We start from the raw sequence: 26381 nt of genomic DNA, 5'->3' as shown, positions 1-26381 counted from the left end.
GTGGAGAAAGAAGGTAGATGGTTTGGAGTGGAGAAGAGCAGTAAATGGTTTGGAGTGGAGAAGAACGGTAGATGGTTTGGGGTGGAGAGTGGAGGTAGATGGTTTGGAGTGGAGAGTGGATTTAGATGGTTTGGAGTGGAGAGAGGGGTGGATGGTTTGGAGTGGAGAAGGAAAGTAGATGATTTGGAGTGGAGAGTGGAGATAGATGGTTTGAAGCGGAGAAGGGAGGTTGATGATTTGGAATGCAGAAGGAAGGTAGATGGTTTGGAGTGGAGAAGAAAGGTAGATTGTTTGGGGTGGAGAGTGGAGGGAGATGGTTTGGAGTGGAGGAGGAAGGTAGATGGTTTGGGGTGGACATTGGAGGTAGATGGTTTGGAGTGGAGAGGGATGGTGGATGGTTTGGAGTGGAGAGTGGAGATAGATGGTTTGAAGTGGAAAAGGGAGGTGGATGATTTGGAGTGGAGAAGGAAGGTAAATGGTTTGAAGTGGAGAAGGGAGGTGGATGGTTTGGAGTGGAGAAGAAAGGTAGATGGTTTGGAGTGGAGAAGGGAGGTGGATGATTTGGAGTGGAGAGGAGAGGTAGCTGGTTTGGAGTGGAGAAGGGAGGTGGATGGTTTGGAGTGGGGGGTGTATGGTTTGGAGTGGAGAAGAAAGGTTGATTGGACTGTCGAAGGGAAGTGGAAGGTTTGGAGTGAAGGGGGAGGTGGATGGTTTAGAGTGGAGCAGGAAGGTAGGTGGTTTGGAGTGGAGGTGGATGGTTTGGAGTGGAGAAGGGAGGTAGAATGTTTGGAGTGGAGGTGTATGGTTTGGAGTGGAGAAGGGTGGTTTGGAGTGGGGAGGGTTGTAGATGGTTTGGAGTGGAGAAGGGTGGTTTGGAGTGGGGAGGGTTGTAGATGGTTTGGAGTGGAGAAGGCAGGTCGATGGTGTGGAGTAGAGAAAGGAACCAGATGGTTTGGAGTGGAGGTGGATGGTTTGGAGTGAAGAGGAGAAGGATGAAATAGTGTTAATTTTCAGGTCAAAGACTCTCCTCCGCACTGGAAAGAGAGAAAAGAATTTAGCTTTAAGATAGGGGGAGAGGAGGCTTAGATGGGGCAGAGGAAATAAGTCTAGAGGTGGGAGCAGTGTTGTTTTGGTAGAGTATTTGATCATTCAGTTGATGGGTTAATCAGCAAAACTAGAGAGTGTGAATGGACAGCATAACTTAAAAGTTGTGAAATGTCGCCCTTAGGCTAACGTCAGGCTGTGCTAGTGGAGAAGGAAAAATTAGGCAACATCTCAGATGGATGTCTCACAGCAGAAGTACCTAATTCTGATGCAGACAAAGATTGATTGTAGCATTTGATAATTGGGACCATAATCTGCAATATGTCAATAGACAATAGACAATAGACAATAATGTCCAGACTGAAGCTGAGATGCTGTTATTCAGTCTTACACCATACTTCACAACGGTGCAGAAGACTGAGACAAATTTGATGTACCTTTATGTACCTGTAGAGGGGGCTGTGTTGCCTAAACGTTAAGCAAAAATCTCATAAACAAGCTGAGAAGATTTAGTTCTTATGAATAAAAACGATCTGTAGCATTTCAGATTGCTTTTGAGCAAGGTTCCCTGAGAATCAAGTTGTCAGTAATTTGGAGTGAAGGTGAATGTTTGTTTGTATACATCACAAGTGAGAGTAAGTGTTCCCGCCGGTCAGAAGTCAGGATTAATGTTCACACAGTCTGTGGTTGGTGGGGCAATGAATGCTTTCACACACAAATAACCATGACTCAATTTTCAGTGTAGACTGGTTGTTGGGGTACATGGGGAAGGGTGGATGTATTCACCTGCAAATCTTGCTCTTGGAAACATTTATCACCAGCTGGAGTTTCATATTTTGTGAAGGTTATCAGAGCAAAGTAGCTTTGCATAGCTTTAGTCTGACTCTGTATGGGATCATCTATTTAATTATTCTATCTGTCTATGTATAGTACATAATTGTTACTTATTAGCATGTGACTCCATTCTTTCTATTTATTCATCTGCATATAGATTATTTAACATACCTGTATGAAAGAGGGGAAGTTCAATGCCATAATACTTTAAGTGTACAATGTGTGTACTACTGTATTCAGCCTTATTTATCTTATGTCTGATTTATGGATTTATTGTTATTTCCATATTTGCTCTGGTTGTCTTCTTTTGCACATTGCCTGTTTGTCGGTCTTTGCGTATAGCTTTTTGTTGACTCTATTGTATTCCTTTATAAGTGCCCACAAGAAAATGAATCTCAGGATAGTACATGGTGACATGTATGTGCTTTGATGAAAAATTTATTTCTAATTCGCTCAGGGTGAACCAGCCCGAAGGATAGACTCACATCCAGGAGAGAAAGGGCAACGTGGACCTCCGGGTTTTCCAGGAAAGCTGGTAAACATATTTTCCAGTGCTGTTTAGTGACATCTGGTGTGTCTATTAAATAAAATATGGTTGACCATATGGAAGATTTTTTTAGGGGTTAAATCTGGGGCCAGCGGCATTCAAGTCACAGCTCATAAAATACAACAGATGCGACACCTCTGATTTTCTAGCAGCTTCTTTGGGCCTGAAATTGCTGAGCAATTTCAAATGAATGGCAGAGACCGATATAGTTTGGCACCGGCAGCACTGCAAGAGTTGCTAGTCAGTGTTGAACTCAATGTAGGACTGCCTTAGGGACACCAGCTCCAGACTTTTCCCTCGGGGTTTACTCCCAAAGCCTTCCCCATGAGTGGGTGTGGCCGCAAGGCAGCGGAGATTTGCGATCAGAGTTTTCCATTTCTAGATGAGCTGCCAGCCACCGCTGATGATCCCCATCTGCGCAAAGTGACTGGTTTGATGGCGCCAGTAATCTGCCTTTGTTCCTTCTACTGTCAGTAGAAATGGTTCCGCCGGGCTTTGTAGCTAAGCCTCACGTGAGGGCCAGGAGCTGGGCTTGGTCGTCAGGCTATTTGAGATGCACACCATTGGAAGCATTTAATAGGTAGTGGGAACTTGTCCCCATTACCACCCCACCAGGCTATGACAACCTTAAGGAACTTAGAATTCAAGTATTATGTACATTATAGTTTTTATTTTACCCTGCAGGGTTAAGTGACTTTAACTGCTTAAGAATGTTAGTATGTCATTTTATTTATGTTTTATTTTAATATTTATTTAATTTTAATATTAGTATTTTTCATTTTAATTGATGATTTTTTTAAATGTGAAGTAACTTGGCTCAGTAAATCCTCAAATTCTGTTTTGTATGTTACTCAGATGGGTCTTGTTTCTTTTATATCAAACTTTATTCATAATTAAAACAATTACGTGAATAAACCATGCAATGCCTCTCATTCTTAGATTCAGTCGATGTTCTGTTACATTTCTTAAAGCCAATGGGACTGTTGTCACTCATGAGGCCTCCTGGGGGGGGTACACTACTACAATAATTGAGGGTCTTCCTCACCCAGCCCAGCCCCTCCCTGTCCAGTATGGGAAGAACCCTAAACTCTGATCCTCCCCTACCAAGATCTTGCAGGGGTTTTGCCTCAAAGCCCCTCCCCCCAGACCCCATCCCCCTACGGAACAGCGTTGTGTTGGCCAAGGTCATCCCAATGCACAATTCAGAGCACAAGGTCAAATTACCTTATGACCAACATACCTTCTAATTTGTAATGATCAGTGTGTGCAAAAATCTTGTGTTGTGCATTTTTCTTTTTGCCCAGTGACAATAACACGTGCACACTAAATTTTATAAACAGGGATATTAATTTTATTAGCTAGCAAAACAATGGCAATAAGAACTTTGATCTGCTCTGGGTTTGATCGTTTTTGCTCTCGTTCATCTGCACTCTCACAAAACATGTAGCAGGCCTGTAGCGGGTAATGAAGGATTTTCTCGCCAAAGCTTTTGTGCACCATCCATATGTGATTTGCTTGCTAAATGACACTTTAAAAAGTCAAGTTTTCAAATACCACTCCACCTCTTCCCACTTGCAAATTCTCCAGCAACTTTTGCATCACAATAATACATGCAGGTAATACCAGTTTCTGCAGTGTTCATAAATATTTCTCGTAGCTGCATGTTCCTGACCTCATGAGCTTCTGGTGTTGCAATTTCTTCTGTTTCATTAAGCCATTCTGCTTTAAATGAACTAGCAGTTCCTTTGCACTTCACACCCTTTGCTTCTTTGGAATTTGGCATAGTGAATCAATGATTTCTTCAATAGAAACAGCATAAATTAGCCAATTCTAAAATCTGCAGACAAATCATTGCAAGTTCTACCTTGTCAACACCGTCTTCATCAGAAAGCAGAAAAGGAAATGTTAATGTGTAATATACTTCACATGTCAATGAGTTAGAGGGTGACAGCCTTTAAATTCCTCTGTGCACTTTGTAGCAAAAGATGTGTGCATGTGCACAGCTGAGAGGGAACATTGCTCATGACACAAGCAAGGGGGACTTGCAGTTGGCAGAACCATTGCTGGGCCATTTTCAGGATGGAAGACAGTTTTAAAGCATAAAAATGGAAATTAAATTTGATTTTGATTGGAAGTAGTATTTTATAATGTAGTACAGTGGAGACACAAGAATCTGGAGGTACTGGAATGTGGAGCTGTACACAAAGAGCTGGAGGAACTCAGCAAGTCAGTCTGCGTCGAAGGACTTGGTAGCTTACATTTTGGATTGAGACCCTTCATCGGGATGCTAATAATTAGTGACATGATTTGTTCTCAAAAATGTTTCCAAAGCTCTGAGCATAACAGATTCTGCAGATGCTGGAAATCCAGAGTAACGCACACAAAATGCTGGAGGAACTTAACAGGTCAGGCAGCATCTATGGAGGGGAATAAACAGTTGGCTGAGCCCCTTCATCAGGAGTCACCTTTTGTATGTTTCCAAAACCCTTGTTTTCGTGTGTCAAAATCAGTTGTAAACTGCCTAACAGAGATGATTTTCCAGTCAAGGTCACTGTATTTAGTAACCAGAGTGATATCAATAGGAAAAGACGAGACTTACAATCTTTGGTTTCACTGAAGACCGTGCAGTGGGTGTACCTAATCAAAAATCCAAATACATTTAGCAAACCAATGTACTCAGTCTGCTAATTATTTAATTGCAGGGTAATCCCGGAAGCCCTGGACTGCGAGGACCAATTGGACCTCCAGGTCCCCAGGTGAGTACCTGTCCTCTCTCCATTAAAAATCCATGAAGCCCACGAGCTGGTGATTGAGGGCGATTGCTTGCACTAGTGTAGGGAACACCGATGGTAGAGTGCCAGCGAGAAGTACTCCCACTCACAGAACAACACTGTTACAAACACAAGAGATGCCGCAGTTGCTGGAAATCTTGAGCAATATGCACGAAGTGGTGGAAGAACTCTGCAGGTCAGGCAGCATCTGTGGAAAGAGAAGCAGTCAAGGTTTTGGATTTGCCATCTTTCAAACCTACTGTGGCTGATGAAAGAATAAAATCTCCTGTTACAGTATTCAGTTTTGTGGTTGCGTTGAATTGTTCTCTGATCTTGGCAATCCATTTGCAAACGTTTCGTCACCATACGAGGAGACATCATCAGTCCACTTTTCACTTGTGGTCTGTCTTCCAGCGTTCAAAGAACAACTCAACCCAACCATCAACCACCCAAGCTACACTTTTTCCGAGTTATTTCCATCCAATTTTTATCCTGAGACCATAATTGAAGGCTAGTTATTTGAGCTATTGATCAAACAAGAAAGCATGCAAGTTCACACGAAGACTAGCTTCTAAGGGAAAAATGTATATTGAATTTTAAGAATTGTGGGAATAATTATAAAACTATGACAGTTTTAATTTTTTTCTAATATAAATTAAGAAAACTAGATTGCACTTATGGGATTACCAGACACAATGGTGCAGCAGAATAGAGCCATCTCTATTTCCTGAGGAGACTGAGGTCCTTTAACATCTGCCGGACGATGCTGAGGATGTTCTACGAGTCTGTGGTGGCCAGTGCTATCATGTTTGCTGTTGTGTGCTGGGGCAGCAGGCTGAGGGTAGCAGACACCAACAGAATCAACAAACTTATTCGTAAGGCCAGTGATGTTGTGGGGATGGAACTAGACTCTCTCACGGTGGTGTCTGAAAAGAGGATGCTGTCTAAGTTGCATGCCACCTTGGTCAATGTCTCCCATCCACTACTTAATGTACTGGGTGGGCACAGGAGTACATTCAGCCAGAGACTCATTCCACCGAGATGCAACACAGAGTGTCATAGGAAGTCATTCCTGCCTGTGGCCATCAAACTTTACAACTCCTCCCTTGGAGGGTCAGACACCCTGAGCCAATAGGGTGGTCCTGGACTTATTTCATAATTTACTGGCATAATTTACATATGACTATTTAACTATTTATGGTTCTATTACTATTTATTATTTATGGTGCAACTGTAACGAAAACCAATTTCCCCCGGGATCAATAAAGTATGACTATGACTATGACTAGAATAGTGTGGTGATGTAACAATCTATGCCACTCTTTCACAGTTCCAGGGGACCTAGGTTCGATTCTGACCGTGGTTCTTTCCTAACTGAGTCTGTGCATTCTCTCTGTGACTGCATTTATTTCTGTCACATGATCTGGTTTCCTACCACACCTAAGAGGGTGCTGATAGATTAACTGGCTTCTGTAAGCTCCATTCCCACTAGTGATGGCAAGAGAATTGGAGAGGTGGGTGGGGGAAGTGGTGGAGCAGTTGATGGGTAGCTGGGAGGTAATTGGGGGAATGGAAGTGATGGGGATGAAGCTAGGAATGGACTCAAGGGCCTGTATCATGCGAAGTATAAGAAATAAGTGTCAATATCAACATTCTTTTCTGGGGAGAAGCCAAGCTCAAGGTAATAAGACCATAAGACATAAGAGCAAAATTGGGCCATTCACAGATCTTTTCTAGATTGAATAAAGCCAAAATCCTGACACCGGTGAAAGATTTCTAAGTTAATCTATTTTTGCAGAAGTGTTCATTCAACAAACCATTCTAAAAATGTTGAAATGTGTCATGCATTTAATGTAATTTCAGCCCTGGTGTATTTGATGGACAAAGCATGAGTGGCCGTATGGCTTAAACCCTTCTGTTTCCTATTGTTCTGACACTCTATGTTGACCACTCTGTTTTCCTTTAGGGTCTGATAGGACCACCAGGCCAGCCTGGTCCAAAGGTAAGAGTTTTTGAACTAGTTCTGCTTCTTTCACTGCTGATTAAAAAGATTATCTGAAAAGCTCTGATTAAATGGAAATCTTCTTCAACTCTTCTTTATTATGCAGGGCAACATGGGATTGTTCTTCTTGGGTCCCAGAGGGGACAAGGTAATGTTCAACCTGTGATTGGTAGTTGCTCTGATATCAAGTACAAATAGTAGAAATCGAGCTACTTATGAGAGCACAAGAGATTCTGCAGATGCTAGAAATCCAAAACAACACTTGCAAAATGCCGGAGGAACTCAGCAGGGCAGGTAGCATCATCTCTGGAAGTGAATAAACAGTTGACATTTCAGGCTGCGACCCTTCACCAGGACTGGAAAATAAGGAGGAAGAAGCCAGAACAAGAAGGTGGGGGGTGGGGGATGGGGGGGTGGTGGAGGGGAAGGTGTACAAGCTACAAGGTGTTAGCTGAAGCCAGGTGTTTGGGGGGAGGAATGAAGTAAGAAGCTGGGATGTGATAGATGGAAAAGGAAAAGGGCTGGAGAAGAAGGAATCTGGTAGGGGAGGAGAGTGGACCATGGAGAAATAGAAGGAGGGGGGGCACTAAGGGGGGTGATAGGTAGGCGAAGGGAAGATAAGCTGGAGAAACCGATGTTCACCAGAAGTTGGAGAAACTGATGTTCACTTACCTACTTATGAGAACTCCAGCATGGATTGATACTGTATTTATATTGTTGTATGTTTTTGGCCAACGCTTGGCTGATCCTACATTAACTGTTAAGTATTGGATGCTCTTCCTGTTAAGAATCCCTCAGTTTTTGACCATACCTGATAAGTCAATGTCCATATTGGAAACAGGGTGTGAAAGGTCTTCCTGGTCCTGTTATTCGGCAAGACAGCGGTCCAAAGGTTACTGAGAAAGCACAGAAGGTAGGCTAACTTATAATTACACTAATTAAAACTTGTCATACCTGGATGACTTGGCTTCTATCCAAGTTGCTAAAATCTTTGTTCTTTCTTCTACCCTGAACATTCACTCTGTGGGTCTACAGTTTGAGGGTGTGATCTAGACTGACTGCTCCGTTAGCCCTATATTCAATGGAGTTTAGAAAAAATATTGATGATCTCACTGTGAAATTCTAAGAGAGGGTGACAGGATGAATAAGGAGAAGATGTTTATCCTCACAGGAGAATCAAGACCTGGAGGCACATTTTAATAGTAAGGAATCACCCTGTTCATTTGGAAGTGAAAATTCATCTCTTGATGTTGGGAATTCTCTACCCTAAGCAACACTGGAGACTGACTCATTGCATATACCTAGAGCTAAATTAAACAGACTATTAAGAGAAAAAATTATAGGAAATAAGGTTAGAGCGAAGAACAATGCAAGGTGACCTGATAGGTTTATATTATAAGAGGCAGTGATAGCGTGGACAGCCAGCGCCTTTTACCCAGAGCAGAAATGGCTGATACAAGAGGCCTAATTTTCAGGTGTTTGGAGGTAAGTATAGGGGAGAGGTATATTTTTACAGAGGGTTGTGGGTGCTTGGAAGGTGCTGCCAGGGGTGGTGGTAGGGGCAGATACATTAGGGATGTAGAAACACAGAAAATAGGTGCAGGAGTAGGCCATTCAGCCCTTTGAGCCTGCACCGCCATTCAGTATGATCATGGCTGATCATCCAACTCAGAACCCTGTACCAGCCTTCCCTCCATACCCCCTGATCCCTTTAGCCACAAGGGCCATACCTAACTCCCTCTTAAATATAGCCAATGAACTGGCCTCAACTGTTTCCTGTGGCAGAGAATTCCACAGATTCACCACTCTCTGTGTGAAGAAGTTTTTCCTAATCTCGGTCCTAAAAGGCTTCCCCTTTATCCTCAAACTGTGACCCCTCGTTCTGGACTTCCCCAACATCGGGAACCATCTTCCTGCATCTAGCCTGTCCAATCCCTTTAGGATTTTATATGTTTCAATGAGATCCCCCCTCAATCTTCTAAATTCCAACGAGTATAAGCCTAGTCGATCCAGTCTTTCATCATATGAAAGTCCTGCCATCCCAGGAATCAATCTGGTGAACCTTCTTGGTACTCCCTGGACATTCAGGGACATTTAAGAGACTCTTAGATAGGCATGTGAATGAAAAAAAATGGAGGGTTATGTGGAAGATCGATTTTAGAGTAAGTTGAAAGGTCAGCACAACACCATGGGCCGTGGGGTCTGTACTGGGCTATACTGCCCTACTTACTATGAACTAAAGCTGAGGACAAGGTCAGAGTAACCATAATGTTACTGAGTGTCAAACTTGACTTGAGAGACCCGATTCCCCAGTCCTGTTCCTGTTTCATAGACATGCTGGAGAGGGTAAAATGAAGCCATTAAATTTACAGTCCTGTTGTGGTTTACATCAGTATCAGAAGACGATGATACAGATCTTCTAAAACTGTATTAAGTCAATTCATTAGCTTTCCTTCTACATTTTTTTCCTATTTGATGTACATTTTGCATGCCTGTTACAAATTTCTTGTTCGTTAATTTTAGCTGCTTGTTCATTGGCAGCAAGTTGAACTGTGCCTGAAGCTGATTTAATGGGGAGAATGAAAAGCCTGCCCTTGTGTGCAGAACTAAATTGCTATCAACATATTTATGGCGAATTCTCTTTCTTCAACAGGGCAGCCCAGGACCCCCTGGAGACCCGGGGTTCCCTGGCCTCCCAGGTTTACCTGTGAGTAGAGTCCATGATTATTTTATAGTGCCAACCGGCAGTTTACTTTCCATGATCTCACATCACAACTGGCCAACTGAACAGCAAACTAACTTGACTCCAACGAGCCAGTCCTCGTTGTACGACTTTGAAAACAGAGCAATCAAGTTGGAGCATTATAGCAGATAAAATATATTTTATTTAGCTAGAGTTTTTTTCCAGCCAGTGCATTTTAGGGAACTAACAGATTGGGGTGCTCATCTTCCCCCCAGAAATAATGAAACCAAGAACAGCAATTCCATCTACTGCAAATTATCAGAGTTTCACTGTAACTTTTGAAGTCTTGTGTCCATTGAGCAATGCTTCTGTGACAACATTGAAATCTAAAGAGTGTGACAAAGGAATTGGTAGGAATGCTAATTACATTGCTCCTAGTCTGTAGCTTTACTCTGTTTTAAAAAAATATTTTCCTTCTGATTCAGAATCTGTGCATCAGAGAAATGGCCTTAGGTTGTGATACATATGTGTGCAGCAAGAACAACAATGGAGTTGTAGAATTAAATGCTTTTACTGATTCATGGTACACGCTGGGCAACTTACAGTGCAGGAGCAACAATGCAGGTTCGCCATGACCTAGATATGCACACTTGAAAACCTGTGCACCAAAAGAGGACCTAAGTGCATGTAGGATACAGGCAGGATCTCTGCGCTATCAGTTAGCCACATGCCCACTTGCCACGTTCTCAGAATTGATCCAAAATGGTTCAGGTGACAATCCAATGGCAGCCTCAGAGACATGAGAGCAATATATGAAGCTCCATGGTTTTGGACTGAAGCCACATCTAAATGTTAGTCTGAGCTTAATCACGACTGGCAAAGGTTCGCTGTCCTTTCTAATCTCACAAGATAGTAAAGAAATTGCAGCAGAACAAAAGTGTCATGGTGTGCACTGACAGGCGTCTGAACCCAGGTGCAGAGGAACAACAGACTCCCATGTAGAGATAGAAGCAAGAGTTTGTTCATAGAAATACCAACAAAAACATTGGTGGCTTGACCGAGCGACATTGTGAGATGAATTATTCTCAAACCACAAGGACCCCGCAATCAGTGCTAATCGGGGGTCCCCTTTAAATAATCACAATATGCAGAAAACCCATGCCAGTGAAAATCAACTTGACAAGATTATACAGAAAGCATGACGGCTTAACAACTCCAAGTAAAACTACATTTAGCCAATACAGACACACTGTCCCACTGGGCACATGATGCAAAAGCATGGATTCAAACTGTTTGGGGCTCCAATCCTGAATGTTGCAGATCCCTTGGAACCGAAAGAATAAAATAGGGACCCACAGTCTAATGACCTTCAGGAGTGACTTCACTGGAGTATGCAGAGACATTGAATGATTGTTTACTTCAGTATGGATATAGGCATTTTTATGCCCATATTTGCAATTCCCAGACCAGGGTGGAGTCATTCACAGAAACCTCTCCCTCCTTCCACTATCCTCAGACAACCCCTCCTGAGGGAAAGTAAATGTCATAATTCAGGATGTAATGTGTAAGGCCTACAAGAAACAGCAAAAGTGGCAAGACAAGTGTAGTGTACTCACCTATGTGCTATTAGAAGATACACATAGGCTCATGAGGAATTCCAAGTTCATTTTCATAAGGCACATGAGGTGCTGTGGGGTTTTGTTCAATGATGGATGGCACTCCACGGTACTGATGCAGCAGACCATGTTCAGAAATTAAAAGCTCCGTGAACAAACAAAAAGCCATTAATCTGAAAAATGGACATATAATATTCAGAATGTGAGAATTAAAATGATTAAATCTACTTATGATGCCTCACTCCAATAGGAAGCAAAGAATCCAGAAATTGCGATCTCCAGCATTATCGATGTAATCCTAACACCGGCAGTCTCTTGCATCGCCAATGTGATGGTCTTCTATGGAAGGAATCAGCTAGTTTTCTGAAAGAAAAGTAGTCCACAGAAGTTGCTGGATGAGATCAGAAAGATCATTTGTCAGGCACCAGCAACTAAAATGCTGTGACATTAATACAACTATACTCCCCCAGAGTGAGATAGTTAAAGAGTCTGGCAATGATATGATGGCAAATCAGTTATTAAAAGAGAAGTGACTTCACTTCTTGCATAGCATTGCCAAATCTATTATTTTGTTACCTATTTGGTCTGCAGACTACACTTCGGTTTAACTATTTGCATCCTGATGCTCAAAGGTGTGGGACTTGGAGATTTTACCCAAACAGCATAAAAGGTGAGACCGTCTACAGAAAATATCAAATACAGTACAGCTATTTTGGAACCAACCTTTGTGATGTGAGAGTTACAATTATAGCAGTAATAAGCCTAATATCTCATTATTTAATTCCATTTTGTTTCATAAAGGCTACATTAATGATGACCGTTTATATCCAGTTCAGTTCAGGATTGATTTGACATTTTCTTGAACTTAAATCTTGCAAGAATAAGCAATAAAAATATCATTATTTCTCCGAGTTTGATTGTGGGTGTTAAAAAACATTAAACAGTTTTTTGACTCCCTATGATTGACAAATAATAGTTTTCCTTATATATGTTGTAGGGTGACATCATACCGGGATGGAAGGGCGATAAAGGAGATCTAGGAGACCCAGGAATTCCGGTAGGACATGATTTCCAGATCTAATTTTTTCTTCATGAAGATCAGATTCAGATTTATTTATCACATGTACATGGAAACACCCAGTGAAATGATCTCTGTATCCATTGCCAAACAGCTTGCTGCTGCGCCATATTTAATAACCAGCGAATTGTTTAATCCTCCTACTATCAATTCTTCTACTTTTCAATCGTCACTAGTGGTCAGTCTTTCCCCATGGATTATTCTTTCGCAAGTACCTATCTGACTCTCTTTTGAAGGCGATGAACTCTCATTATGTGGTTATTCATATTTGTTTATTTCCTCAAGGCATAGATGGAAGCAATTTGACCCATCAATTTTAAGGTGACTCTTACAATCCAATTTCCTGATAAAGTCAGTGTTTCCTGTTCTGTCTCATATGGCCAATAAATCATGCATTTCCCCCCGCCCCCCATCCATTCTCCTACCAGCTACTGCACTGGGGGTAATTTAAAGCAACCAATGAATCTACCAACCTGTTTTATTATTGATACAGTGCAGAGTCGGCCCTTTGAACCACAAACCCGATTAGACCTAACCTAATCACGGGACAATTTACCAGTCAGGGACGATTAACCTAACTGGTACACCTCTGGACTGCGGGAGGAAAACCAGAGCAGCCGGGTAAATACGCGTGTTCCGTGGGGAGAGACTCCTTACAGAACGGTGCCGGAATTGAACTGCAAACTCCAGAACGCCCCGAGCTGCAGGAGCACTGCACTAACCGCTACACTGCTGTGGCGCCCATACGTGACGTAGATGTGGGTAGAAACCAGAGCACCTGAAGGAAAAGGGAGGACATGCAGATTCCACACAGACATCGCTGAATGGCAGAGGGGACTCACTGGAATTGTATGGCAGCTGCACTGCCTGCTGGAGAACGTTGTCCATTGACTATCGATTTACAGAACTGCCAAGTCCTGGGCTCCCAGCAGAATATAAAAGTCCCAAACTTTTATTTCAAATATAAACTTTATTTATAATGAATAATATATACAACTGCCAAAGAAAAGCACAGCTATTCATTCACAGTGTCATTAGTTCTACACGTTGGCAATATTAACATATTTCCTATACATGGCACCGTTGTCTTGCCTTATGCCCGACGCCGGCCCCCTAGGCCTGAGTCGACGTAGTAGTAGCACCATTGCCATTCATGTGATACAAACGTGGTTCTCTGAACCTAAACCCCAATGTCCTGTAGCCAAAGGGTCCAGGCCGGCTGCCCTCCCTCCACAAACCTTTGCACTGGCTTCACTCCATCCTTCAGCATGTGTTCCTACAGCCCGGACCGCGACAGTCAGCAGCAATCCCTCACAGAGATCTTGTTGTGCTGAAGACCAACCTGTTTCTTTCACCGGTTATTCAGCAGTACTTAATGTGCCTGAGAACAGACTCACAGATAAGTAGTCCAGGTGTTCCACAGTCGTCCAGGTCAACCATGACAAGGCACCATGCATCCACCTCCAGACCCCCTTTGTGGACGCTCAGTCCAGAGCTCCCTAGCCAGCCTCGGCAGATAATTTCCCGCCGACGTTGGAGTTCGCCGTGTCAATTCCCAGATAACACATCGTACTCAGGCTCCTGCAGGATCAGATTGCCTGCATGCCTGACGTCACTGCTCACAATCCCCATCCTGGTCCTGCCTGGTTCGGGTTAGTGACTCTTTCTCGCGAGGCCTTGCCTCGGGATAGGTGGGAGTGGTGCAGAAGACCCACCACAAAACACACCAGCTGGTTTGACACAGGGCAAGGCTGAGGGCAGACCTTTATGTTCTATAAAACTGATTAACACTTGTTAAAAGTTTTGAAGTAACTCCACCAACTAGCTCTCAACTTAAGTAATACGATTTATTCCTCGTTTGACATATGCTGTTAGCTGTGTGATGTGGTGATTCTATTTGTACTCTCATCCTGTTATTCTGAAAGTTGATCTGAATGTTGTACATTGCTTCAATTACAAGCGGAGCAGCTTCCATTTTGAACTGAGTTCAAAACACAGCCCACTGAATGATTTTGCTTCTTCTGATTTCTGTGACCCAAAGCTTAACCCTTATTGCATACTGTAGTAATTATTTTTAATCCATTATCAATGAAATCAGTCAGTCTAACTTGCAATCTACAAATGTTTGTGCTTTTTATATATAATTTTGTCTTGTAACTTATAAAACTATAGGTGGACACAATTCATTTTTAATTTACTATTTCTAGGGAAGGCCAGGTAGCGATGGAACAACTGGACCGCCAGGTTTTCAGGTTGGTCTGTCTTTGATTCATAATAAAACTACAACATTCATCACTTAAAATTTTTTTTGCAGGTAGATTTAACTTCGGTGGCTTTTAATGTCCTGTAACTTCTCAGTAGCTTTTGAATTCACTGCCACTCAGTTCAACCACTCTAACACAGAGGTTTTTATAAAATTGCAGGGTGATACTGACCGTTTACCTGACTGAGAACAAATGACCGACTTTTGAACTCTGACATTATATTTTTCTCTGTTCTCAGGGAATGACAGGAGAGCCAGGTTTCAGGGGGTTTCCAGGAAGATCGGGAAGGCCTGTAAGTTCTGTACTTTGTAACTAATTAACAGTTAATTAATTTTCATATTAATCATTGTATATTAAAAATTAATAATCGTAAACATATTAATATTTTCCCTCTAGGGACAGAACGGAAAAATTGGTCTCCCAGGGCCCCCTGGTCCAGTAAGTATCAGGCTTCAATTTAAAATATTTCAGTGTATGATAGTTCTCTAAACTTCAATTTCAGGAATGGAGCTTGCGTCACTTCCTCCCAGAAGGATTAAGAAGGATGGGGTGGGATGATGTGAGGGAATCACATTGAAGCCTGCTGGACTCTGAAAGGCCTGGAAAGAGCAAGTGGTGGGTGGTGGATGGATGCTTTCATTAGTAGGAGATTTTATGATCCAGGGCACAGCCTCGAAATAAAGAGATACCCCTCTAAAACTGAGATAAGGAGGAATTTCTTCAGCCAGAGAGTAATAAATCTGTTGGAATTCATTTCTGCAGAGGACTGTGGCGATCAAGTCACTGGGTGTACTTAAGGTGGAGACTGATACATTCAGGAGGGCGTTATCACCGTAAACGGTAAAGGAGTGAGCGGTGGTGAGGCGAGTTCAGGCATTGAGGCAAGGTACTGTGTTGCAGCATCATTTTCAAGTGCAGTTCCGATGCCCGTCCAGCTGGCCCGGGATGGAGTCTAGATTGTTCTGGGCACCGAAAGGAGAAGTCGGGCCCCGGCTAGAGAAGCTCCAATGCTCGCTCAACTGGCCTGGGTGCGAGTTCGGATTGCTCTGGGCGCCAAGCTGATCTGAAGAGCTTGAGAGCAGCTTCAGGCTGGGCGACAAAATCTGGGCCTAGAGGGAGTTTCTTTGCGGCGTGGTCTGGGCCCCGAGCGTGCCGCTGGGCATCGAAACCTGGGCCCAGAGCAAGTCATTGAGCAGTGTAGCATAGGCTTGGAGCCTTTCGTAGCAGCAGTGTCCTGGTCCCTGTGCAAAGTACTATACACTGTTTAGACAATTTAAGCACCAGCCCAGATTGGAGGCGAGAGCTGATTTCGTTTGCTCTCTACAATCTTCACTCCTCTCTCCAGGGCATGGGGCCTTTCGCTGTTCCATCCTCGGGTCAATTTAAATGCCAGCCCAGACAGAATGAATAGACAGGATGTTAGTCAGGACGAAAGCCAATTTTGCTCATTCTTCGCGATGGTCATCTCCGTGGTGCTGAGGCTATGAAGACTGCCCCAGCGGCTTGCTCCGTGCCCGCTGATATGATGAACTGATAAGCGAGGCTTTGGGCCTACTTTGGGCTGCTCCAGGGTTCAGCTCTCAGGGCTCATTTTTGGTTCAGAATGCTGTTTTCTTCAATTGCTTGCATGATTTGTATTTTTTCTTTCTCTTGCGCAGCGAGTGTTGGTCTTTTATTTTTATTTTTATTCTTCTTTTTCTTTAATTAGGATCTTTTGGGTTTTTTGTTTTGTGGCTACCTGTCAGCAAACAAATCTCAAAGTTGTGTAATTTTATACATTCTTTGCCAATAAAGGAATTCTCAATCTTGGATCTAGAGAAGGCAGGACAACGGAGTTAGAAAAAAATCAGCCATGATTGAATGGCAGACCAGACTCGATGGGCTGAGTGGCCCAATTCTGCTCTTATATCTGGTACCAGAAAACAGGTTCTGACAACTGCCGTGGAAGAATAAACGGAATGCCAAAAACGTGTGCTGACCAATTACCTTGTTGGGCTTCATTGAAGGAAAAGTGTTTTATTTAAATCACAAGGGACATAGCACAGCTTTTAGACCAAAACAACAATGTAGTTCCACAACATCTCCTGCCAGGTTCTTCACAGATGTATCATCCTGTGACATTAGTATATGAACCCCTCTGCTGCTCTCTGGTATCTTCAATAAAAGGATAGTTGACTCAGTGCTTGCACAATCCCAGTGGGTTGAATGGCCTCTGCTGGTGACGAATGGTTTAATTGGTCAAAATGGTTTGAGACCAGGTGTTCTGTTTAAGGTTTAGCAAAAAAGCAGAAAATGGGGTTACAATACTGTGCAAAAGTCTTAGGCACGTACATATAGCTAGGGTGTCTAAGACTTTTGCACAGTACTGTATTTGTCAACGTGGAGCGGAAAGAGAGTTTGTAAGTGCGGCGGGAGCAAAGGATGTTGGGAATGGTGAGTAATGGAGAGCGACGGGAGTGGTGTGGGACAGGTGGCAGAGAAGGATTGTCAGGGGTGGGCAGTGGCACGGGTGCAGACACACCCAACCCTGAGACACCAGGCAATGTCACTTGATTCCAAACAATTGGTTTATTGATCATTACAGAATGTCTCTCTGATGCTTCTTGCTCCCTCCCCTTTCCCTTTTCCCAACCAGGATTCCCCTCTCTGTGCCCCCTTCCCACTCTTAGTCCACAAAAGAGACCCCTATCAGAATCAGGTTTATCATCACTCACATATTCATGAAATTTAAAAACGCAAACACGAGGAAATCTGCAGATGCTGGAATTTCAAGCAACACACATAAAAGTTGCTGGTGAACGCAGCAGGCCAGGCAGCATCTCTAGGAAGAGGTACAGCCAACATTTCGGGCCGAGACCCTTCGAACTGACAAAGGGTCTTGGCCCGAAACGTCGACTGTACCTCTTCCTAGAGATGCTGCCTGGCCTGCTGTGTTCACCAGCAACTTTTATGTGTGTTTCATGAAATTTGTTTCTTTTGTGGCACCAGTACGGTGCAATATATAAAGTTATTACCCTAGTTATATATAGGTGCCTAGGATTTCTGTATATGTTTGATGGACTTTGGACAACTGAATGGTGCCAGATACAGTCAGTACAAGTGAGAGATGTTGTGCAAGCCTTTTCATCACAGATGCCAGGCACTTCACTTGATCCAGGTTTTTGCACTTTTTTGGATAAAACATGAGTCAGGCCAGGGGCTACACAAAAAGGGATGGGGCAGTATTAATCAATGTAAACCGACAGCTTTCATCACAAGTATAACAATTCTTGTTAAGAGGAATTGCTTGATTACTGGTAATTTCATGACCTAAAACAGCTAATGACTTGCAAGGACAAATTCATGGCAAACTTTGGACAAATGATAATACTTCAGATGCTTTATAACCATTTCAATTGTTCATCAGATGCATATAAGTGCCATAGATGGGTTTTATTTTTTAAAAATCTCCCATATCATCTCATCTTCAGATTCATTTATTTACCATACATGTAAAACATACCGTTTGCATTAACAACCAACACAACCTAAGGGCATGCTGGGGGCAGCCCGCAAGGTTCGCCACACATTCTGGCGCCAACATAGAATCCCCACTGTGCTCTGCAGAACAGTACAAGCAACAACAGCAGAAACAAAAAGAAAACATGAAAGCAAGCCCCTTTCTCACCTGCTCGCGCAGGGGCAGATAGAGCTCCAGCCACAGGGCTGGCTGCCCCCGAGCATCCTTTCACCATTCTGAAGCAGAGTTGACTGCCAGCGCCTGGCACAGGATAATTTACCAGGATTTGCAGCATTTTGATCTTTTGCTGGGCCCCTCTGTGACATTGCCAAGTCAGCGAGTTTCTGGTAGCCGCCAGAGTGAATGAAAGCAAGTTTCCTGCTGGGCTAAACAACTAAAAGACACTGCGCATTATATTTTGAGAGTGGTGCTTGCCGCTTTCTGCTTACATTTTGCAACCCTCCCCAGTCAGCTCAGGAATGTTTGATGACTCTGACTTTCATGGTGGTCCAGCGCAAAGCACAGGAAACTTTTCAGCAGCCATGGATCAGTATTCAGATGCGCTTTGTATACACCATGCAGCCCTTAAACTGACAGAATCCACGTTACCTGTAATTAAGAAGCATTAAATCGCTGTGGTGTGTGCCGGGGTGTGGGGGTGAGATGGGGGAGTTCAGAGTGAAAGGTGCCTCATGATTATGATCCTGATTCAGCCTACCACATTATCCCAGGAAGCAGTACAACTTTGACAGAAATCCAAGACTCTACATCCAGCACCACCTCACTGTATGGTATTGTAGTGACTGCGTGCCTTTTATGTCCGTGACAGGATCAAGAAGCAGACGATCACCCCTGTGTACAAGGCGAGCCAGGGAAACCAGGACCAAAAGGACAGCCAGGATTGCCCGGTGATGTTTGCTAAATTCCTTCCACATCAGTGACTCCATTCTTCAACTGCTTTTATTGAGCTAGATTACAGAGGATGCAAGTTTGAAGGGTGCACTTAAAGAAACATAGGGGAGATGTCACATTCAGTTTTACATTTCTTCCATTAGATCATCATACAACTTGCATCCTGGAAAGATGCCATTCTGCCTCCTTTCATTCTATAATGGGTTTGGTGACGAAAGACCTTAGTAACAAAGAAGTAAAAAAAAAACAAGCATAACCAGGTTTCTTTGAACGCAGATATTGAGAAACACAAAAGGCATAGCTTCAGTTATACCTGAAGCTCGGGATGGCATTGTGGATAAAGTCAGGGGTGAGGCACTAACTGTGCCCAGAGCTAGGCTTAAATTGGAGCCGAGGCAAGTATGATGTTCAGCAACTGAATAGTACATAAACAATTCCATATCCTTAAACTTAGGTGACTTTTAATACTTATAAGCTCTTATACTTTTAATACTCATAAGCTCTTATAATACTTATGCGTTTTTGGCCATTAAATTTAATAAAAAGTTGAAATTTTGAGCCATTCAGGCAAGTTTCTTTATTTTGGCTTAATCGCATAATATTTTTGATAACTATGAAACAACTTATTTATTTCTGACTCTACAGGTGAAGTAGGCCTGCGTGGCCTTCCAGGTGAACCAGGTAAGAGAACACATTTTGCTCCACTGAGAAGTTGGGTATTGAACCCTATTAACACCAGATGAAGCTCTTTAATTTCAGTTAGTGTTGGCAAATTACTTTAAACAACAATGAGCAAAACCCATGCTGAAGAAAAAGTAAAGAGGAAACATTAATATAAAGTTATTGATGCATTTTATGAGAACAAAGAAATGTAAGAAATAGGAGGAGGACGAGGAGGCCACTTAGCCCCTCATGATTGCTGTGTCACACAACCACATCCAGGACAAAGAAGTGGGCAGGAAAATTCTTTGTGGACCCCACCCTCCTTGCAAACTGCCTTTTCCAAAAGCTCCCCTCTGAAAAGTGCTATAGGGTTATTAAAACAAAATCCAAAATCTTTACACCATCTTAAATGTTTCTTTCCTCAAGCAGTTAATTGGATTAAGCATTTAGTTAGCTCCCTCCACTCCTCCCTATCTATTACCCCCACCACTGCACCACACTACAGACACTTTAAGCCACCTACATATATAATGCTGTTTACATTGTAAATACTGCTGGTATTTATTTATTTTTGCACATTTTATTCTACATCTGTCCTTTAACTTCTAATTTTATTAGGTCTTTTATTTATATGTGTTTCCATATTTTATATAATTCTTTATTCTTTATAATTTTTGAATGTTGTGTATTGTCGCATGTTGCACCCTGACCAACAAATTCCTGTTGTATATTGTGAATGGATATGCTGGATAAAGTTCGTTCTTTCTCCTTAGTCATTTGTCTCAGTGCCACTTTACTGCGTTATCCCTACGTTCCTCAATTCCCTAAATATCCACAAATTAATCAATTTCTGTCATAAGTATATTCAATGACTGTCCTTTTGGGTAGGGATGTCCAAAGAGTAAAGTTCTAGGTGAAGGAGCTTTTTGTCATGTATGGCCAACCCATGATTCAGGAGAGTGAACTTTGATTGTGAATGTCGAAGCTAAAGGAAGTAACAGCATGGCAGTTGCCCTGTGGGAAATATAAAAAGTAAATGAACTACAGATGCTGGAAATCTGAAAGAAAGCTAGGAGTAATGTTGGAAACACTCAACAGGTCAGGCATTGTCTGTGGGAAGAGAAATGGAGTTTTGGTTTCATCTGAAAGACCCTTGGTTACCACTTCAGATAGAAGTGTTTTAACTGGAAATGTTAACTCAGATTCTCGTTCCACAGAAGCCTTCTGAGCTGCTGAAAGCATTTGGTCAGGATTTTGTGAAATCACTTTTCCTTTTAAACGCTAAAGAGCATGGACCCTTTCTGCTTAATCTCATCATACATTAAGCATGCCGCCCCAGCGTAGCACAGCACGACAGATCCGTGCATTCCAGAATTCAGAGTTCAATTCTGGCACTGTTCTGTAAGAAGTCTCGGAGCGTTCTTCCCATGGAATGCATGGGTCTTCTCCAGGTCCTTCGGCTTCCTCCTACAGTCCAAAAATGTACTGGATAGGTTAATTGGTCTTTGTAAATTGTCCTGTGATTAAGTTAGGGTTAATCGGGTGTTACTGGTGTGACATGGCTCAAAGGCCCAGAAGGGACTACACCATGCTGTATCTTTAAACAAATAAGTAAATCAATCAATCAATCAATTAATATGGTGCATTTTATTCACATTCCCATCTATTACAAATATATCCTTCCTTAGACAGGGCAAGCAAATAGTCCTCCAGGTCCTGTTTTACCGGGCTCTATATAATTGCAATGAAACATCTTTCGTCTTTACTCTTGTATTCAAATTCTTTTACAATAAAGGGCAAAGTAGCCTTTGCCTTGTTAATTGCTTGCTGTATCTGTATGTTTACTGATTCTTGTACAAGAAAATCCAGGTCTCTCTGAATACCAACCCTTTTCAATTTATTACCACTTAAAAGTTATTCTTCTGCTTAGAAAGAGTAAATCATTAGTACATAATACATTACAGCATAATACAGGCCCTTCAGCCCACAATGTTGTGCCGACATTTTTAACTACTCTAAAATCAATCAAACCCTTCCCATTAACATAACCCTCCATTTTTCTATTAGCCAAGTGTTTCTTAAATGTCCCTAACATATCTACCTCTACTACCAACCTGGCAGGGCGTTCCACGCATCCAGCATTCTCTGTGTAAGGAACTAACCCCATACTTTTCTCCAATCTCCTTGTATTTTTCATGAGTGAATAAAATTTGAGGTTCAGTATTTATTTTCTAAAACTGTGTAGAAGCAGAGACTAGAATTTTATGGCAAGTCTTTGTACAAACATAACATTGTGACAGGAAATGTAATTAACACTGGAAGTATGTATAGTGTGTTATGTTTTGTAACTCTAAAACATAAAACTAATCAAAAGGAAAAACACAGAGATGGGAATAACGTGTAAACTTTTAGTTTAGTTTTTACTCTACTGAGATGTGCACTTATGACGTTGGTGGCATGATAACGTATGCTGTTTGCGTACTTTTACATTAAAACTATAATGAATTATGTAAACAACAAAGAATGCATAATCAAACAATATGTTTACAATATTACTCAAATACTACTGAAATATTAAATATACTACAAGATGTCCTTGATCATTCATGACACTCAAGTTACGTTGACTGATAAACATTGCACCACTCTAAAATAGAAGATGAAAGCTGCTCTCAAGTGTTTAACTGCAGTCCAATGTGATGTCATTTTCACAGTCAGTCTTTCCTGTTTTGTTTTCTCAAATCATTTTACTTTCCTTTATTGGGATGCATAACTTCTTTCTATATTTTTGATCATTTTATATGGCATTTGCTACAGTGAAATTATTCAAGCTTCATTTTAAATCATTCATAAGGTACTGGCTCAGCGGGAAGACAAATTTTTGCAACTTAAGATAGGAAGGACATCGAGTTCCCTTAGAAAGAGATTAGACAGCACATGTTTCTCGGTGTTTAAGCAGGCTGGAAAACTGAACCTGCTTCATTATCTGCTCACCAGCTGACGTATCAGGGGTCACATTCATGATCCTTGGCAAAAAAAAAAACAAGAGCTGCTGAAGGAACTCAGTGGGTCAGGCAGCATCTGTGCAGTGAAATAGAAAGTTAAATTTTAAGTCAGAGTCTTTTCATCAGTCCAGATTCCAGCAACTGCGGTCTTCTTCATGATCCACTGGACATCATTCTGCCTGCTTTAATTAACCAATAAATACAAGCGGAGGGCTCCTGAGAGCCAGAACACTAATATTTTCACATTTCATCCTGGCTAAAAGATTCTCTGTTTAGGAAAATGAGAGATGGTCTCATTAAAACACCTCTAACTCACAGGGCAGGCTCTGTGAAGTTTTCATTCCCTGGCAGTTAGATATTTCAAATTTCAGTGCTCAAGGATAAATAATCCATACTCTATTATAGGATTGTATTGCTCGTGTTTTGGCAAGAGTCACACTGTCGTGTTATGAGGAAAGTATGCTAAGTGTGATGTGTAGTACATTAAAATGCATGAGTATCTGTTCCCTCATTCTTTCAGGAATTCCCGGAAATGGGTTTCCAGGTCAATCTGGATATCCTGGATCTAAGGGTCAGAAAGGGGACAAAGGAATCCCTGGGGAGATTATGTTTGGCATTCGGGGTCCTCCAGGTTTTCCAGGACCCGAAGGCCCTCCTGGTCCACAGGGCCCACCAGGTATAATATTTCCATTGCTATCAATAGGGTGAACGACTTCATTCTGCCTTATGTCTTGTGGTCTTTTTCACTTTGAACACAGATGTCCACTTTTTTCATTGTGCATTGCTAATAGGGGCATTGCTTTATACTTTAATGGCACTGGATGTATATGTCCACAATTTGTGTTAACCTACAAAAGGTTCTGGTAGCTTGAATGTATCCTCCTTCATCTGCTTCATTTCAACAAGCCACTGTAACAAAATTGACACGGTGGATGGTATTTGTCAGTTCTGACCTATGGTGGAGGCAGCCAAATATTTGTGTATTGACAAGCCAATGATTGGGTACGAATGCAGACAGAGCAAAGAGTTAATTGTACTACAGAAGCAAAATTCAAAAGGGTGAAGAATGCAGGACTGGAGGTGCTATATTTAAATGTGTGTAGCATTTGGAATAAGGTGAATGGACTTGTAGCACAATTAGAGATTGGTCGGTATGTCATTGTGGGCATCACTGAGTCGTGGCTGAAAGAAAGCCACAGTTGGGAGCTTAACATCAAAGGATTAGGAGGCAGTGATCGTTAAATGATTGAATTCATACTGCAATTTGAAAGGGAGAAGCATAAGTCACATGTATCAATATCACAATGAATATGTCCCACAAAATTTGGTCTCAAATGGCAGGGCTAGGCAACCATGGCTGACACAGGAAGTTAGAGACTACATAAAGCAAAATAAAGGACATATAATGTAGCAAAAGTGAGTGGGACATTTTTTAAATCTAACAAAAGGCAACTAAAAAAGCTGTAAGAAGGGAAAAGATGAAATATGAGGGCAAACTAGCCAATAATATAAAGCAGAATACCAAAAGTTTTTTCAGTTGTATAAATATTAAAAGGGAGGTAAAAGTTGATATTGGACCACTGGAAAATGATGCTGGTGGGGTCGTAATGGAGGACAAAGGAATGGCAGATGAACTTAGTAAGTACTTTCCTTCAGTCCTCACTGTGGAAGCAGAATTGTGAGCAGAATTGTGAGCAGAATTATCTGCAGCTTAATGTGAAAAAGACTAAGGAGCTGGTGGTAGACCTGAGGAGAGCTAAGGTACCAGTGACCCCTGTTTCCATCCAGGGGGGTCAGTGTGGACATGGTGGAGGATTACAAATACCTGGGGATACGAATTGACAATAAACTGGACTGGTCAAAGAACACTGAGGCTGTCTACAAGAAGGGTCAGAGCCATCTCTATTTCCTGAGGAGGCTGAGGTCCTTTAACATCTGCCGGACGACGCTGAGGATGTTCTATGAGTCTGTGGTGGCCAGTGCGATCATGTTTGCTGTTGTGTGCTGGGGCAGCAGGCTGAGGGTAGCAGACACCAACAGAATCAACAAACTCATTCGTAAGGCCAGTGACGTTGTGGGGATGGAACTGGACTCTCTGACGGTGGTGTCTGAAAAGAGGATGCTGTCTAAGTTGCATGCCATCTTGGTCAATGTCTCCCATAATGTACTGGGTGGGCACAGGAGTACATTCAGCCAGAGACTCATTCCACTGAGATGCAACACAGAGCGTCATAGGAAGTCATTCCTGCCTACGGCCATCAAACTTTACAACTCCTCCCTTGGAGGGTCATACACCCTGAGCCAATAGGCTGGTCCTGGACTTATTTCATAATTTTCTGGCATAATTTACATATTACTATTTAACTATTTATGGTTCTATTACTATTTATTATTTATGGAGCAACTGTAACGAAAACCAATTTCCCCCGGGATCAATAAAGTATGACTATGACTATGACTATGACTAAGACACTAACTGTATGCCAGAGGTCCGTGAGTGTCAGGGAGCAGGAGTAAGTGCCATTGCTATTACAATGGAAAATGTGCAAGGCAAACTCAAAGGTCTTAAGGTGGATAAGTCACCTGGACCAGTTGGACTACATCCCAGAGTCCTGAGAGAGGTTACTGAAAAGATAATGGATGCATTGGTCATGATCTTTCAAGAATCACTTGATTCTGACATAGTCCCAGAGGACTGGAAGATCGCAAATGTCACTCCAATCTTTAAGAAGGGAGGAAGGCAAAAGAAAGGACCTTATAGGCCAGTTAGCCTAACCCCAGTGATTGGGATGGTGTTGGGGTCTTTTAATAAGTATGAAGTTTCGGGGCACTTGGAGACTAATGATAAAATAAGTCAAAGTCAGCATGGTTTCTTTAAAGGGAAATTTTGTCTGACAAATCTGTTAGAGTTCTTCAAGGAAGTAACAAGCAGGGTGGACAAAGGAGAGACAGTGGATGTCATTTACTTGGATTTTCAGATGACATTTGATAAAGTGCCACACATGAGGCTGCTTAACAAGACAAACTGCTATGGCATTATAGGAAAGATACTGGCTTGGATAGAGGAATGGCTGACACACAGGAGGCAATGGGTAGGAACAAAAGAGGCCTTTTCAGGTTGGCTGCCAGTGACTAGTGGTGTTCCCCAGGGGTCGGTATTGGGACCGCTACTTTTCACATTATTTGTCAACGATTTGGATAATGGAGTTGATGGCTTTGTGGCCAAGTTTGTGGATTATATGAAGATATGTGGAGGGGTAAGTAGAGCTGAGGAAGCAATTCAATTGCAGTAGGACTTAGACAAACTGGAAGAATGGGCAAAAAAGTGGCTGATGGAATACAGTGTTGGAAAATGTATGATAATGCATTTTGGTAAAAGAAACAATAGTGCAGACTGTTATCTAAATGGGGAGAAGGTTCAAACACCAGAGGTGCAGAGGGACTTAGAAGTCCTCATGCAAGA

General features: G+C 42.2%; 1 protein-coding gene across 1 annotated transcript in view; it reads left to right on the top strand.

Annotated features, from left to right (window-relative positions):
- Positions 1 to 26381, top strand: part of LOC140196239 (uncharacterized) — a 204784-nt gene that overhangs the window by 78055 nt on the left and 100348 nt on the right. The window contains exons 9-21 of the mRNA XM_072255086.1: positions 2336 to 2413; positions 5128 to 5181; positions 7163 to 7198; positions 7305 to 7346; positions 8040 to 8111; positions 9852 to 9905; positions 12495 to 12554; positions 14783 to 14827; positions 15078 to 15131; positions 15236 to 15277; positions 19168 to 19246; positions 19896 to 19931; positions 23439 to 23594. Coding sequence (XP_072111187.1) covers positions 2336 to 2413; positions 5128 to 5181; positions 7163 to 7198; positions 7305 to 7346; positions 8040 to 8111; positions 9852 to 9905; positions 12495 to 12554; positions 14783 to 14827; positions 15078 to 15131; positions 15236 to 15277; positions 19168 to 19246; positions 19896 to 19931; positions 23439 to 23594 — 808 coding nt within the window. The remainder of the gene's footprint in view (positions 1 to 2335; positions 2414 to 5127; positions 5182 to 7162; positions 7199 to 7304; positions 7347 to 8039; positions 8112 to 9851; positions 9906 to 12494; positions 12555 to 14782; positions 14828 to 15077; positions 15132 to 15235; positions 15278 to 19167; positions 19247 to 19895; positions 19932 to 23438; positions 23595 to 26381) is intronic.

The sequence above is a fragment of the Mobula birostris genome, chromosome 4 (genome assembly GCF_030028105.1).
Source record: "Mobula birostris isolate sMobBir1 chromosome 4, sMobBir1.hap1, whole genome shotgun sequence".
In the NCBI taxonomy this organism is placed as follows: Eukaryota; Metazoa; Chordata; class Chondrichthyes; order Myliobatiformes; family Myliobatidae; genus Mobula; species Mobula birostris.
This window is presented reverse-complemented; position numbering and strand designations above follow the sequence as displayed.